The sequence below is a fragment of the Aquarana catesbeiana genome, linkage group LG02, assembly GCF_042186555.1.
Source record: "Aquarana catesbeiana isolate 2022-GZ linkage group LG02, ASM4218655v1, whole genome shotgun sequence".
NCBI lineage: Eukaryota > Metazoa > Chordata > Amphibia > Anura > Ranidae > Aquarana > Aquarana catesbeiana.
In genome coordinates this window covers 513493709-513510837 of record NC_133325.1, presented here as the reverse complement: position 1 = coordinate 513510837, position 17129 = coordinate 513493709, and the positions used below count along the sequence as shown (strand labels likewise).

General features: G+C 39.9%; 1 protein-coding gene across 3 annotated transcripts in view; it reads left to right on the top strand.

The window, feature by feature from the left end:
* The window catches only part of LOC141128474 (C4b-binding protein alpha chain-like), a 448459-nt gene that overhangs the window by 407343 nt on the left and 23987 nt on the right, over positions 1-17129 (top strand). For all 3 annotated transcript variants that reach the window (XM_073615780.1, XM_073615778.1, XM_073615779.1), the window contains 3 exons: positions 2150-2326; positions 14242-14433; positions 16291-16387. In XM_073615780.1, coding sequence (XP_073471881.1) covers positions 2150-2326; positions 14242-14433; positions 16291-16387 — 466 coding nt within the window. The remainder of the gene's footprint in view (positions 1-2149; positions 2327-14241; positions 14434-16290; positions 16388-17129) is intronic.

The window sequence follows — 17129 nt, the reverse complement described above, 5'->3', positions numbered from 1 at the left end:
TATTGCTTTTGTCCCTCACATGGGGACCGGATGTTCTGGGACTCAGCAGCAGGAATGTTTCTTCCTACCTGTTTTAAAAGGTGCTCCCAGTGCACCAGATTTCATAGCACATATGTCAGTAGCAGTATACACCTTCGAAAAAGTCAAGGTTATATCTTTACCGCAAGTTACAAGTTCTCGGCCTCCTCTGTACAAGCGTTGTAACATCAAAGCCCCTCCCCTACACATTGCGCCACAGGATCACATGGAGATATCCCTGAGGAAGCCACGTGACCCTGTGGTGCAATTCATAGGTGAGTGAATTTAGAAAAGGGCTGGCGACTCGGATGCTCTTGAACCTTTATTTGGTTACATGGGTACAAGGGTACAGGCTACGCTGACGCATTTCAGCTAAGAAGCCTTCAAACTCATAGGTGAGGGGCTTTGACTTCACAATGCTTGTACAGAGGAGGCTGAGAACTACTTGCAGTAAAGATATACCCTGGAATTTATCTAAGGTGTATACTGCTATTGACATATGCGCTATACAGTCTGGTACACTGGGAGCACCTTTTAAATGTGAGTGTGATATTTGAAGTGTGTTTTTTAAAACAAATAGTGTGTTTTAAAAAGATAAAGCACTATTGGTGGTTTTATATCTATTTACTGTACATATGGCTAAGTGAAGGATCTATTAGAAGGAAGAGGAAACATTCCTGCTGTTGAGTCCTAGCAGAAGCACATCCAGTCCCCATGTGAGGGACAAAAGCGATAATAGATCATATAAGAGTATATGATCGATTCCCTCAGGTGAGAACACAACCAGTGGCGGATTTAAGCACTGCATGAAGCTTTTTTGGCACAGTAATAGAGGACTATCACCTAATGTGGCACTTATGAACACTGTATTGATTTACTTTTATAGTTCCAATTGGTATTTTGCATATATACAATATCTGATTTGTGTATTTCTGGTGTGGTAGATACATTAGAGGTATCTTCAGAGATTGTAACACTATTATGTTAATATTGAACTTTTGAACCTGACTATCAGCACACGGTATTGAACATTTAAAGGTGGAGCCCGGCACCAAAATTTGATTTATATATGTTTATTCACATGTTGATGAGAGTGTGGCAGGTGTGAGCGATTCACTATTTATAAAAGGAATTTGATTTTAGAGGTCATATATCCCTTAAAGTACCATTACATAGCAGCGCTCAGTTTTATAGTATTTGCGTTTTAAAATAATCTAAGTATTGTTGCTTAAAGCAAAAAGACAGTTGTGTTAAAATAAACACTTACTTTTATGGGGTGTTATTTTTTTACATATACATTTTTTTAAACTTTGCCCATAAAATATAGTACAGCTCTGTCACTCTATAGTAATCAATATTGGTTTTATACTGTATAACACTGTAGTGAATGGTTTATAACATTAGCTGAGATAGTTGGTGAGATAATTTTAGTTGAGTGAAAGTTTATATGTAATAAAAAAAAAGTTTTTGTTTTAAGATAAAAATGACCCTAGAATAGTCATGCCTCATGCAATGTAATAAAAAAAAGTATGCTGTAAACTATGCCCAGTTTTGTATTCGTACAACATCGTTTACTTTGTGAAGTTCCTGCACAGTGCGCCAATCTCCAGTATGGGCACCTGAAGCCGCAGTGTTCCTCTTCCTGAATTCCGTGCATGCTACCCAGCATACACCTGCCGATCTCACCCATGCCCAGTGTGTTGCAAGCGAGTGCAATAGCTTGTAGGTCGGGTTTCCATAGCGTCAGCAGAGGAAAGTTGGCAACCCTTTGCTATGGAAACTTCTTCTCCCCCTCTAGCTGGCGATGCCCATTGCCTCCTGGAATTGATGACGCACATTTCCCAGGAGCCAATGCAAAGCCTGAAATGATGTATGTCGCCGAAGCCACAAAAATAGGAAGTGAAATTATATACAGTATATGCATAAATAAGGTAGTGAACCAAACAAAATATAAAATAAAAAATGCCAATTCGTTTTAAGGATGCACATTAGTGCTGCATGGTGGAGAGAAAATAATGTGGGTGGAACTCCGCTTTAAGTTGGCTGTCTTGCCAGTTTTAGTATGCAATTTTTATTTGCAATTTCAAGTCATTTTGTACCAAATATACAACATTCAGAATTTTCATTACAGTACAGACCTGCCCACCACCTGAGGATCTTGTAAATGGATCATACAGCGTTCAAAAGAAAATATATTCTTACCTGGATTCAGTGACTTACAAGTGTGATAATTTAATACTTGTTGGTGAAGCTTTAGTATCTTGCACAGCTGAAGGAAAATGGACATCTGGAGCACCAGAATGTAAAGGTTAGACATACTGACTTTCTTGGATATTTATATTTGTTTCTACTGAAAACAGTCACCCTTGAGTATTCAGTGAGAAGTATGTTGTATAGCAGATTCTTTTCTGGCCCTTAGAAATGTTGTACTATGGCCAAGACGGGGTTTACATTTCAGGAACATAAAGGCACAGAAACTTTGGTGCATTTTTTTCACCCGACACATGCCACAAACGAAGCTCCTGTACATCCCTCCTGTGCTGATTAATACACAGAAACACATTCCATTTATCCCATTCTGATAGAGTCACAATAGGGCTAATATACCACCATAACAGCAAACCCTTTTTGTGTCACACAAGCTACAACATGTTTATGAAACCAAATGTATCTCGCTACCTAAAAGAACAAAAACTACAGACCAAATTTATTATGAAAATTGGCCACCAAATATAAAACAAAATTGTATTTTACCATATGACATGTACACATTATATACAGTATACTCAATATATTTCCTTGCCTGAACTTGCTGCATTATTATATTTAAGTTGAAAATTACTCTAAATCCCTCCAACTCACTGAAGCACTTAACAGCCATGGACTTTTTTTTTATAGTCATGGGACAACTGTAATTAGCTTGCATACACTGTAATGCTCTAAAGAAAAGTCTAAAAAAATACAGCTGCTTTTAATGGGTAAGATACCCCACTACATTTTACCTTGGCATCTTATAGATATAATGCACATGTGAACACCTGATATTCAAGTATTGGATTTGGTGGTTAGTGGTAGTAACTGGGCAAGGAGAAAGAGACAAAAATATATGTCATAATGAAAATAACATGGGGTAATATTTATTTAAGTAATGCATAGCATTCTCATATCATGGGAATACTAAACTAAATTAAAACCCAACTCCAGGTTCAGACCCCTTCTCCATACCCCTTGGAGGGTCCCCTGCATATACAGTATGTTTTTCTCTTTTTTTATACTCCCCTTTTTCAAATGTCTTTAGAACATTTACATTACACACGGAGAAGGGGGGGGGGGTGGATTTACTAAAGCTGGTGCACACAGAATCTGGTGTAGCTGTGCATAGTAACCAATTAGCCTCTGGGTTTTAGGCTCCTGTCACACGAACCAACTCTAAAGTTGCAGTTCAACTTTGGAGTTCAACTTTTAATTGACTTTGATAAGACTTTTACACTCTCTGGCATTGAAGTTGGATCAATGTAGTGCAGGAAACTTTTTGGAAGTCGCAGCGACTTCAGTAGTGTCAATTGGAATGGTTCTCATAGAGATATATGGCATTTCACATATCCTGTGACTTTAGTTCTCACAAGTCAGATCCTAAGTTGCAGAAGTGTGAGAGGAGCATAAGCCCCGGTTCACACAGGGGCGACTTGTCAGGCGACTTAGCCGCCTGACAAGTCGCATCCCGTTCTGTACTACGGAACCGTTCTAATAGGAGCGATGCAAGTCGCTCCGACTTACAAAAAGGTTCCTGTACTATTTTTGGGGTGACTTCAGGCGACTTGCATTGACTTCTATACAGAAGTCGTTTTGCAAGTCACCGCTGAAGTCGTGTGCAGGTCACCTCTGTGAGTCGGCCTGCAAGTCGTGTTGCCCTTGTGTGAACCGGCAGTAATTGTCAAAGCTTAATTGAACAAGCTGATTGCTTACTGTGCACAGTTGCAACAGATTCTGTGTGCACCAGTTTTAGTTAATCTCATCACATCAGCACCGTTCTGTTTCTATACACAATGAATGATGGGCCATGATGCTCACTTATTCATGGTATTATGCATATTTATTTGTAGAATGTCCTCAGTCTTTCAGGTTAAATGATCAGTATAATTCAACCTGGAAGACTTGGGTTAACTTATGGTTGAAAAACCGTACTGTGGGGGACTGCCTCAAATGTAACATAATGTGGGTTATTTACTAAAGGTAAATCCACTTTGCACTACAAGTGCAAACTACAAGTGCAAAGTGCACTTGAAATTGCACTGACAGTGCACTTGGAAGTGCAGTCGCTGTAAATCTGAGGGGTAGATCTGAAATGAGGGGACGCTCTGCTGATTTTATCATCCAGTCATGTGCAAGCTGAAATGCTGTTTTTTATTATCCTTGCATGTTCCCCTCGGATCTACAGCGACTGCACTTCCAAGTGCACTTTCAGTGCAATTTCAAGTGCACTTTGCACTTGTAGTTTGCACTTGTAGTGCAAAGTGGATTTGCCTTTCGTAAATAACCCCCAATTTGTCTAAAGTCAAAAAAAAAAAAAAAAAAGGCACCCAGTAGTTTACTACTGCTTTAAAGTGCAATAGCTTTGTATGATGCATTTTGTAGAGAAATGGTTGGCAGAGAAGGGAAGTCTGCACAAAAAGAACCACTGTTTTTTTTCTAATAGGGCGTACACACGGTCGGACTTTGTTCGGACATTCCGACAACAAAATCCTAGGATTTTTTCCGACGGATGTTGGCTCAAACTTGTTTTGCCTATACACGGTCGCACAAAGTTGTCGGAATTTCCGATCGACAAGAACGCGGTGACGTACACCACGTACGACGAGACTAGAAAAGGCCGGTTCAGAACCAAGCGCGGCACCCTTTGGGCTCCTTTTGCTAATCTCGTGTTAGTAAAAGTTTGGTAAGAGACGATTCGCGCTTTTTCAGACTCGTGGCTTTCAGATCGTTTTCTGCCGTTCAGTTTGTGCTTGTGGGTTTGTATCTGCTCTTCAGTGCGTGCAGTCAGTTCGTATCGGAGTTTTCTGTGTGATCTTGCCTGCTCGTTGCTGTTTTTCAGGTTGCTCTTCACAGGCCTTGCTGTTCTTCAGTGCGTTCTGTTACTTCGTTCTGAGCAGCCGACCGTTTTCTAGCCATGTTTTGTATGCGTACTCCTCGTAGAGTTCGTGCTGTGCGGGGGCTTGGTGTTGGGGTCCTGACCTTGACACAAGTCCAGTCCATGAACAGGGTGGGGAGGAGTTCATGGACCAAGAATTGGTTGCTTCAGCGTGACCAGTTCTGTCATATGCCTTTGCTCCGTGAGATCCGTGAGAATAATCCTGATGATTTCAGGAACTTTCTCAGGATGACGGACCCCGTGTTTCACCGTTTGTTGGCTTCGCTGACCCCCTATATCAGCAGGCAGGATACCTGCATGAGGCAAGCCATCACTCCGGAGCAGAGGTTGGTCGCTACCTTGCGGTATTTGGCCACAGGGAGAAGTCTGCAGGACTTGAAGTTCTCGAAGGGCATCTCCCCCCAGGCTCTGGGGATCATTATCCCAGAGACCTGTTCTGCCATCATACAGGTCCTGCAGAAGGAGTATATGAAGGTAAGATTTTTATCCTTTTATATCACATTTTATTGTATTGAATGTTTGATAATATATTGTATTTCTTTCCTCATTCCCTAATTACCATGATTGTAATATGCTGTGAATGTCCCCTTTGTTCTCATGCATGCTGGATTTTTAGGTAATTATTATTTTAGGTCCTTCATACATATTTGCCCTTCAATAACCTCCCCAGCATGGTGTCTCCTGCCCTATATTCACCTCATGTAGTCACTTAACAATGTATTTTATCAGCTCCATAGTAGTGCTTTACCCCAAACACCCCTAAAATGTTTGGAAATGTTATTTTTGATTTAAATTCAGGCAGAGGGCCAGAGGCTTTTTTTTGTGGTGTCCCCAAATTTTTTGTAACCCTCCCCCCCCCAAATGCTAAGTCAGCTGATCCCAATTCATTATCCTCAGTCATCTATCTGCTGACTTTGCCAAACCCATACACACTATACCCATCTCTTTACTGGTCAGATTTATGGATGAATTCCCCAAAGCATGTAGTGCAAGGGCCTGCCTGTCTACTTTCCAATGGTACTGTTTAAAGTTCTTGTATCCTATTATTATCTTGATAGGTAATAGCAGAATGTTCAAATGTCCTCAAATGTGTACAGTGTGTATTTATATCTTTGTATTATGACACTTCTTACCTGTCCAGTGGTCTGCCAATGGTGTAACTAAGGAGGTTCTGTTCCAAGTAATACCCTGTATTTAGGCATTCATCTCTCAATGAAGTGAAGAGGGTTACCTGTCCAAGAGTTCCCCCCCCTATAATGTTAGAAATGGCCCATGAGAGGGGGGGAGGGGGAATATGATAGGTGTACCTTATACTTTGTTGTTGTAAAATTCCCCTTAGTAAATGCTATCTGGAGGTTGACCCATAATGTTTGTGTCTAATCTGCTTGCCATGTTTCTGTGAAAAAATAGTAATGTTTATTGTTTTTTCCTCAACAGTTTCCTTCCACGCCACAGGAATGGCAGACTGTGGCCTCCCACTTTGCCCAGCGGTGGGACTTTCCTAACTGCGGAGGGGCAATTGATGGGAAACACGTCCACATCGTCCCACCACCCAACTCGGGGTCGTACTATTATAAATACAAGGGGTTTAATAGTATAGTGATGTTGGCAGTGGTGTCGGCTAATTACGACTTCTTGTATGTGGACGTGGGGAAGAATGGCCAGATGTCCGATGGTGGAGTGATCGCCCAGACGGAGTTCTACAGGCGTCTCCAGAATGGCAGCTTGGACTTGCCACCTCCAGAGGACAATGTTGAAGGTCTCCCATTTGTGTTCGTTGCTGATGAAGCGTTTGCGCTGGGGGACCACCTGATGTGGCCATTCCCGATGAGGACCCTCACCCCGGAACAGAGGGTTTTTAATTACCGGCTGGCCAGAGCCCGAAGAGTGGTGGAGAACACATTTGGAATCCTGGCCAGCCAGTTCCGACTATTTCTGACACCCATCCATATGGCGGAGTATAAACTGAACCATATTATACTGGCGTGCTGTGTTCTCCATAATTTTTTAAGAAAACATTCAGCCAACTATGCTGGCTCAGTTGGGCCTGAGGCCGGAATACCAAATACATCAACAATGACGGCGCTTGAAAGCGGCCGTCCTGGCTTGCCCTCCCTGAGTGCCCGTGATGTCCGGTTACGATACCTGGAGTTCTTTGCGGGTAGGGGGGCTATCAATATGCCAGACAATCTGTGACACCTTTTTCTAATAAAAAACAACCAAAAGCAATTCTTGGTGGACATTTACTGCTTGTGTTTGTTTGAGCTGACCCTGACAGAAATGTGTTGAGTGCAGAAAATGTCGTGATTGGGTAACCTTATAAAGAATAGTGTTGGCTGGTACTTCCTAAATGCAAAAACATATTTCACTACAAGTGCACTTGCAACTGCACTGAACTTGCACTTGTAGTGCAAAGTGTATTTGCCCTTAGGAAATAACCCCCATTTTTGCATAAAACAGCAATTACATCACCCCAAAAGTGTTGTAGTGTTGAGACAATAATCCACACATTCTTGAGTAAGGCACTTTTTTATACCTGCACAATCACATGTGCATTTACCAAAGGTTTTTAAAACAAAACAACATGTTTGTTGTATAACAATTTTTGGGGGGGCATTATCAAAAATCGAAATATCCATTTCAGATAAAACAGGCCTGTGTAAAACCAACAAGAAAGCCAAAAAACTTGAACTTACAAAGTTCACATTAGGTAAAACCTGAAGGCTATATCAGACATCAGTATTTAGGAACTGGGTTTGATATAGTGTTCAGATGGGGGGAAATCACCCCTGGAAAAGCCAAATTTGGAAGATGCACACCAATTTACGAATGTCAACATGTGCTATCTGCCATCAGGGGGGATCAAGGGACGTGTTTTGGGGGAGCAAGCCCTTCTTCAATGCGACTTTATAATTGAGGAAGGGGTTGCACCCCCAAAACGCGTCCATTGATCTCCCGTGATGGCAGATAGCACATGTTGGCACACTGTGTGCATCCTCCAAATTTGGCTTTTCTAAACATTGTAAAAATTTTTGTAAGATAAAACAGGTGATTTTGTGGGGTTTAAATTCGCCCCAAAACATCAATGATGTTATTATTTTTTTTAATAACATCAGTGATTTGTTGCTGTATGTTTTGCAATTGGAGATTACACCCCATGATCTCCCCGATCAGTATCTGGGCACTTTCAGATGTAAAGCGTTCTGGATCACGATCACCTAAAAAGAGATAAAGAACAAAAAAAACAGGTCTCAAAAATCTGCCAACATCCATCTCTTTTACCTGAGCCTGTGGTCGCAGACACTCACCTGTTGTGGTGCCAATCTCCACCTCATCTTCTTCTTCCTCCTGCTCTTCTTCTTGTGTTGGTATTTCCCCTTCTTCCAGAGGGGGGGGGCTCTGGTCTCCTGGGATGAGGAGTGTCCTCCGAGTCTTTTCTCCCCTATGTAAAACAAAAATGGTATACTTAGCACACAGATATTTGATGGCGGAACTAGAAATAGGAAACATTGCTTGGAAGTGGGGTACAATTGTCTATTTTAGCAGAGTTCCAAGATGTATATTTTTTATTGCCCTTTGTCAAGCTGCAATACTTTACCTGTTTGGTACAAGCTTCACAGATGTAGCCCCCCCTATAGTATACACTGGAGCACCTGTGTGGCCCCCCTAATAAAAATGGTGTTCTGGGGTCCCACACTAGTGCTCCAGTGTCCAGATGTGAAAACAGCTGCTCAGTGTCCTCTCCTTACACAGAATCTAGTTTGCATTTCATTCTAGTAACAAACCCATCTACACAAACAAATATTTGGCATCCAAGTAGGCCCCAAAAAAATGTGGGAAAATGCATATGGCCTAAACAATGGTGTTCTAGAGGCCGAAAGAAAAATGTTTGATACGAACGAATAATGGGCCCATGAACATTAAAGTTGACCTTTTTAAACGTTACAATTGCTAAAAGCATATGGAGCAGAACGAACGGAATAAAGACAGAAAGAATAGGAACACAGCACAACTACTTACTTTTTTGCAGCACTCTCCGGATCTTTCGGTACTGCTCTGGCTCTCTCAACTTCAGGTCCGACCACCGCTTCCTGAGCTGATCTTTAGACCTTCGTACCCCGAAATTCCGCTCTAGACTCCTGACCACTTTCGCCATGATCTTGGCCTTTCGGATGTTCGGGTTGGGGTAAGGCCCATATTTTCCGTCATAGTCAGACTTCCTCATGATGTTGACCATCTCCAACATCTCCCCAAACGACATATTTGTGGCCTTAAAACGTCTCCTTCTGGATCGGGACGTGCCTGGATCCGCCCTTTCCTCCTCCTCCTCCTCGTTGCTACAATTAGCCCCCACCTGCTGTATGTCCGCCATCATGCTCTTCACCCACTGCGCAGAACGAAAAGGGGCGGGGAATACACTAGAAAGAACGTCAGGGGCGGGCGGAGTTACACGCATGCACAGTGTATATAAAGCGTAACACGCGTGCGTATTACGTTTGATCTGTGAGCGGAGGAAGGAGCATTGAACGCGGCGATCGTAAAAACGAAGGTAAGAGACAAACTGGGGCCTATACTGCTTCTATAGATTGAGGCCTATATTGTAACAAGATTAGGAGAGTTTTGTCTGACATTAGGCTTTGTCTTGTGTTGTGTCTTGCAATGAACATGGATATGGTACTGAAAGATCAGGACTTCATTTCAGTCTTCATAGAGATGCTAAGGGAGCTGCCCTGTCTGTGGGAGATTAAACACCCCCATTACAAGAACCAAACAAAGAGGAAGGCAGCACTGGAGCAATTGTGTGAAATTGTGAAGCAGGTGATCCCCACGGCAGACATCACTTTTTTAAAGATTTTCATTGGTGGCCTGAGGAGCACATATCTGAGGGAGCGCAATAAAGTCCTGGATTCACAGAGATCCGGAGCAGCAGGTGACATCTATGTCCCCAGGATGTTGTACTACGACAGGCTGCACTTTCTGGCAGGCCAGACTGAACCCAGGCCATCCCTCTCCAGTCTTCCTTCCACGCTTCCTTCCCCCCCGGCTGAGGCTTCTGACGCCCAACCTGGGCCTTCCAGGCCACATGTAGAGGAGCCCAGATTGAGCCAGGTATAGCATTCCTCTAAATATTTCTGCTTGTCCAATCAATGATGTGAACTAGATGTTAGTTGGGAGTACTAATTTATGATTGTGATTGATGATGCAAAAACTAAAACCATGTCCCTTTTTCATACACAGGGAAGTCTCAGCCAGGAGGTGGCCGGGCCGAGCCGGCTGGCTGATCTGCAGGTCCCTCCATCCCCCCTGGAAAGAGAAAGTGGGAGTAGGAGGAGTACCCTAGAGGAGGCGGATATCAGATTTTTTTGTAGGGCTAAAGAGGTCCTGGGAGCACCACACACCAGGCAGGAGAACTTTGCTGCATTCATAGCATATAAAATGCAGAGGATGGAGGAGGACCAAAAAGCCATGTGTGAGGCCCTCATATCTGAGGCTCTGGTGAAAGGTGTGAGGGGCCAAATTACACCTCACACACAGCTTTGGGATGGTCCTCATCCTCCTCCTGCAGGTCCTACTCCTCCTCCAGGTCCTACTCCTCCTCCTGCCACATCTCCAACTGCACAGCCACAGCCCGGAAGGAAGTGTGAAAGGAAGACCAGAGAGTGATTGCCCTGGATCCAGTCTGGTCGGCCAAAAGATGCAGCCTCTTGTGGTACCACAGCCTGGGGACACTGATGTCATCTGCTGCTATCCAAGTCTCTGTGAATCCCGGACCAGACTGCCCTCCCTTACATATGGACTCCTCAGGCCACCAATTTTGAGGTTTCAGAATTGATGTCTGCCGTGGGGGTCCCATGCTTCACTAATTTCTGCTGTTGATCCAGTGTTGCCTTCCTCTTTGTTTGGTTCTGAGCCCTTAATAAAGGAGTTTTGTTTTGAATTATACTCTCCTATGTGTTTTACTTCAAAAATGACAGTTTGTTTGTGAGGATTCAGGTACATTTCTAATATACAATGTGAAATGAACAAGGGACACCAACAACAAACAATCTCCTTGAGATTAAATAATAAAAGATATCAATGGTGTTGGGGTAACTTGACACACAAAACACAGACAAAAATATTCTGGAGTAAAAATAAAAATAACATTGAACAAAGATCAGCCTTGGAAAAAATCCAAACATTAAAGAAAAAAAAAGGCTTAAAAACAAAAAAAAAAAAACATAAAAAATATAAAACTGTCAGATGTGACATCTAATAACAATATATTCAGGGAATCCCACTAAAAAAACACAAATAAAACTTTGTGAGAAGTGTGTGTGAATATGAGCAGCAAAACGACTTAATTCTTGCCACATTATAAAGAAGAAGAGAGTGCGCTGTATTAAACCATTTTTTACATTGCAGCGTGACGAAAGTGCTGTATCCATTGCGAACGCTAAGTTTACCAGAACGAGCTGTCCCGTGTCGGAATTTCTTCTGAACATGCGTGGCACTTTGTGCGTCGGAACAGGCCACACACGGTCGGAATTGACGCGATCGGATTTTGTTGTCGGAAAATTTTATCTCCTGCTGTCCAACTTTGTGTGTCGGAAAATCCGATGGAAAATGTCCGATGGTGCCCACACACGGTCGGAATTTCCGACAACACGCTCCGATCGGACAATGTCCATCAGAAAATCCGACCGTGTGTACGGGGCATAAAACTGTCAAGTGAAAGGCACTCCTTTCTTTAGCTAAGGTTAAGTTTTGAGCTGCGGTGATAGAAACCAAAAATGATTATATTTTGCACATCCTTTGATTACATAGGAAATTTAGAGAAACCTTAAAATGTTAAATGTTGTTTTAACATAGCTTTAAATAATTTTTTTGGCCTAGCCTAAACAAACTATTTCCATTACAGAATGATGTGGCTGTTGGGTGTGCTGTAATGAACTGTAGATGCATTTGGTGGCGCTGTGTTTCACTGTGGATAAAAGAAAAAAAATCTTTTGCCAAGAGCTTTATTGCTCTTGGTTATGTTTATGGTTAACCTGCATGTAAATGTATTGTATTTTCACTTTTCACATATTTAATTGTAAAAAAAAAAATTAAAAAACGTTTATCATTTTCCTTCCACTTAACAATTATGTGCCACTTTATGTTGGTCTATCACATAAAATCCCAATACAATACATTTATGTTTTTGGTTGTAGCAAGACAAAATGTGGAAAATGTCAAGGTGTATGAATACTTTTTCAAGGCACTGTACTTGGGGGCATTTATCAATGCACATGCATCTTTTTTTAAGGTTGTCGCATCTGCTATTTTGATGCACGACTGTCACAAAAACAAATCCAGGTAGTGCTAATCTAATTTTCACAGTGATGCAGCTTTTTCTATACTATTTGCTATTAATGTGCGAATACTGCACAGGACATGCTTCGTAGACAGTGGTTAGCATAGACTGTTTCCCTGCAAATAAAATTATGTTCACTCAGTTGCAAATGCTGTAAGTTCTCTTTAACACACTTTTTTAATTTAGAGCACATTAATTTAAACGCTACAAAATGAATTTAACTTTTGCATTTAATAATCAAATCATTATTAATATTAGCTACTATTCTTTTAAATAGTAAACAGTTTTACCATTTTTATTTTTCATTTTTTTATGTACAGTAACTATTGTCTAATAAAATGTCTAATAAATTGTAACTACAATTTATTAGACATTGACTTTACCTATACTATTACCATAAGTGTTCTGGTATAATGGTTAGTGTATCTGTTTAGAATACACATGGTATAGGGTTCAAGTCAATGCAATTGTCATTTTAGGAGTTTACATTTTTATTGATGTGTTTTTTTTTTTTTTTTTTAGAAATACGTGTTAATTTTTCCCAAATTACTAAAAAAGAATACTCTAAAAACCTAAATATTTCATTTCCAGCATGTGCATATGAATTTTTAGTATTTAGTATTCGGTATTTGCCTCTTGCACATCTTTGAGGAGGACTTGACATGCTATTATAAAATATACAAAAAAGGAGTGCACAATGCAGTAGTAGTTTAAGAGAATCAACCCAGAAGAGTAAGCAGTTTTGCGTAGATTCTGTTTTTACATTTTTACAAGTACAGTACTTTGTATAAAATATTCTCCTTTTAGGATGTCTAAAACATATTTAGTAATGTAGATTCTAATAACTAGAGTTCCTAGAGAGTAACGTCATTTTAAAAGGCATTTTTTAAAATAACAAACATGTCATACTTACCTGCTTTGTGTAGTGGTTTTGCAAAGAGCAGCCCCGATCTTCCTCTTCTCAGGTCCCCCGCCGGCACTCCTGCTGAATGCCCCCAGAGCAAGCAGCTTGCTCCCATGAGGGAGAGTCCCCAGAAGGGCCAAGGCTCTTGTGCACATTGCTGGATCACGATGGGGCTCAGGTATTGCGGGGCTGCTGCAGAGGTTTTAGACAAAGGTTTTTAACCTTCCTACATAGAATGCATGAGCCTTTAGAACCACTTTAACAAACTGACAACTTGTGGTATTGTTTCTTCTGTAGCATTATTTCTCCCAGTTGTGTTCCAATTTAAATAAGCAAAAAAGAACACAAGATAATGTTAGGTTTTATGAAGATAATGTGTTTGAGACTTTTGTATCTAATGTCTCACTTGGCTGCCAATGATACATTTGACCACAATTTAAAATGCATTGCTTTTTCTTTGCTTTCATAAAACATCTTTAGAACACATAGGGGTTGCTTACTTTGTTTCAATGCATCCTGCCGTTGCCTCTTCCATTCAATGTCCCTCTAATTAATTGCATTTATTTATTTATTTTATTTATTTTATTTATTTTATGTACTTATATGGCGATATCAATTTACGCAGCACTTTACATATGCATTGTACATTCACATCAGTCCCTGCCCTCAAGGAGCTTACAACCTAAGGTCCCTAACACAATCATACATACTAGGGTCAATTTAGACAGGATCTGATTAACCTACCAGCACTTCTTTAGACATAAAAAGCATTTAGACTCATAAATTCAGTTGAGCTTCTAAAAAATGTTTTGTGTTTTTTTTTTTTTTTGACAGCCGTTTGCAATTCCCCCTCTGAACTTGAATATGGAGAGCTGGTAGAAGCGTTTCCTCAAAAACATTATTTTAATGTTGGTACATCCTTGAAATACAAGTGCCGACCAGGCTACATCTTCACTGACAATGCAAGCAATGAAATTACTTGTGGTCCTGACTTTAAATGGTCAGAACCTGAAGTATTTTGTGAACGTAAGTTTGTAACTCTTGGAGGCCTAAAACGCCTACAGTAAATACTAGATTTATTTGTATGTGTATATCTTTTATAGTAATACTTGTTGAATGTAAAAATGGAACACCTGACCCCTTAGTTGATGTCAGTTGCATAAAGAAAGGAAAGATTGTGAATTTTATTGTGGTAAGAAGTACATGTTGGGTTGGTATACATACAAGACTATGTTGTAGACTCAGACGTGTAAGACATTTATTTATTTTTTTACACCAATCAATTCCTCATACAATCAATTGTCAATGTCAATCAATTGTCTCATACACCAATCAATTCCTGATGTGAAGACTCTAGGAATATGTGTAAAATAATTAGGAATAAATTAAGCAGATTTACATCTATGTTTCATGGTAAAACACATTACATGTCTTGACACACCACAGTGCCATTAATTTTGAATAGCACCCCAACACCATAGTGCATTGTGTCAAAAATCTGAGGGAAGTTTTCAGTTGGCTGCCCTTGTGCAACTACCATACTTGTATGGTAAATAGAGATATGTGGCGCTAACTCAAAGTGCATAAATCTGATGAAATAAATATAATCCAATTCTTCAAGTAAAGTACATATGCATAAAGAGCAAAATCACATAAAGTGACTAAACATCCATTAAATTCATAAGAAGTGACGACCTGTTACAGGGCATGCAGGGAGAAGGAACAAATAGATTTTTAGTAAAAAGCAGCACATAATACACATAATAACCCCAATATGTTAACCCTTTTTCAGCCAGTGTCATTAGTACAGTGACAGTGTTTAGCAGGGATAAGCAATTAGCGGACCTCCAGCTGTTGCAGAACTACAAGTCCCAGAGGCATAGCAAGACTCTGAGAGCCACAAGCATGACACCCAGAGGGAGAGGCATGATGGGACTGTAGTTTTGCAACAGCTGGAGGTCCGCTAATTGTATATCTTTGGTGTATAGTATTATTACTGATCACTGTATTAGTGTCACTGGTGGTGTCCCTGTCAGGTAGTCAGTTCCCACCCAGTGTCAGATTTGCCTGCCGCACTATCACAGTCCCACTATAAGTAACTGATCATCTCCATTACTACTATACAAAAATAAAAAAAAGTTCCAGTATATATTATATATATATATATATATATATATATATATATATATATATATATATATATATATTACCCCATAGTTTGTAGGCACTATAACTTTCACACAAACCATGCATTATACACTTATTAAAGTTTTTGGGTTTTTTTTGTTTTTTTTAAACAAAGAAAATACATTTTGGCCTCAATTTATGAAGAAATTAGATTTTTACATTTTTTTATTGGATATGTTTTATAGCAGAAAGTGAGAATTTTTTTCAAAATGTTCTATCTTTTTTGGTTTATATTTGAAAAAATAAACCACCAGAAGAAAGCTCTATTTGTGTGAAAAAAAAATGACAAATTTTATTTGGGTATGCGTTTGGGTATAGCGTTGCATGACCACGCATTTATCAGTTAAAGTAGCGCAGTCCTAAATAGCAAAAAATGGCCTGGTCATGAACGGGGTAAGACCTTCCGGAGCTTAAGTGGTTAACGTGTGACTTAACGCGTGGTCATTAACACTCCAACACATTATCTATTACCGGTACGTGTTTTTCTAGTGTACTCATCAATAGCAAATAAAAAAACTTATATAAACATTAGTGGTGTCACTGCCCCAGAATAGGTGCATTAAGTATTCAAAATGGACACAGCTAGACAAAAAAAAACAACAAAAAAAAGGAGAATGTAAACATTTTATTCCCCTTTGTAATTTTCTATTGTGGTACATGAAAAATAAATACAATGGCTTCTTTTCACTGTTGCAGGACTGTCATGTGACAACCCAGAAGACATTGCTCATGGACAAATGCAATTTAAAGACTTTTTGTTTGAATCAAGAGTAACTTATACATGTGAACCTGGGTAAGTACCGTATATTATTGTGTATTTATGTTTTATAGGGTAATAGTTCTAGATATATTGTCAAGTGTTTAAAAAAACACACGAAAGACAGGCATGAAAACTTATTTTTTTAAAACGTAATGGTTCTAGTTTTTACAGAAGAAAATATCTAGAAAAGTAATAATACACATTTGTTTATTGGTCATACAGTACTGTTTTTAAACAACATTTTTGGGGCGCCTGTATTTGGAAAAAATAGGAGGAAATAAATTAGTGAAAATTTTTGTAATTGTATTATACAAAATATATCATGTACTGTACATATGGGCACATTTGTGTCCATTCGTAAAAAAAATATATATATATATTCATATATGAACTGGGCTATAAATAGGCAAACTAGTCACAGAGTTATAGTGAGATTAAGGCCACTTTCACACTGCAGTTTGTCCCATGGTTTTCATGCGGGTTACCCGTGGTTTCCCATCTATTTTGTGCAACGTTTTTGGTGCATTTTCTGAAATCGCACCAAAAGTCGTGTATGTAGCATCTTTGGTGCGCTTATAGAAAATAAGCCAAAATGGGGGACATAATAGAAAGTCTATGGGAAACTAATGCGCTGCACCTGCGTGTGAAAGGGCCTTAACCACTGCATACTGAAACTACTAGATTTGGCCTGATCATCCAGGTTTCAATGACCCTTAATCATAGAAAGGGTTAACACACAAGTATATCTACACTCAAACAATAAAAAATGTAATTT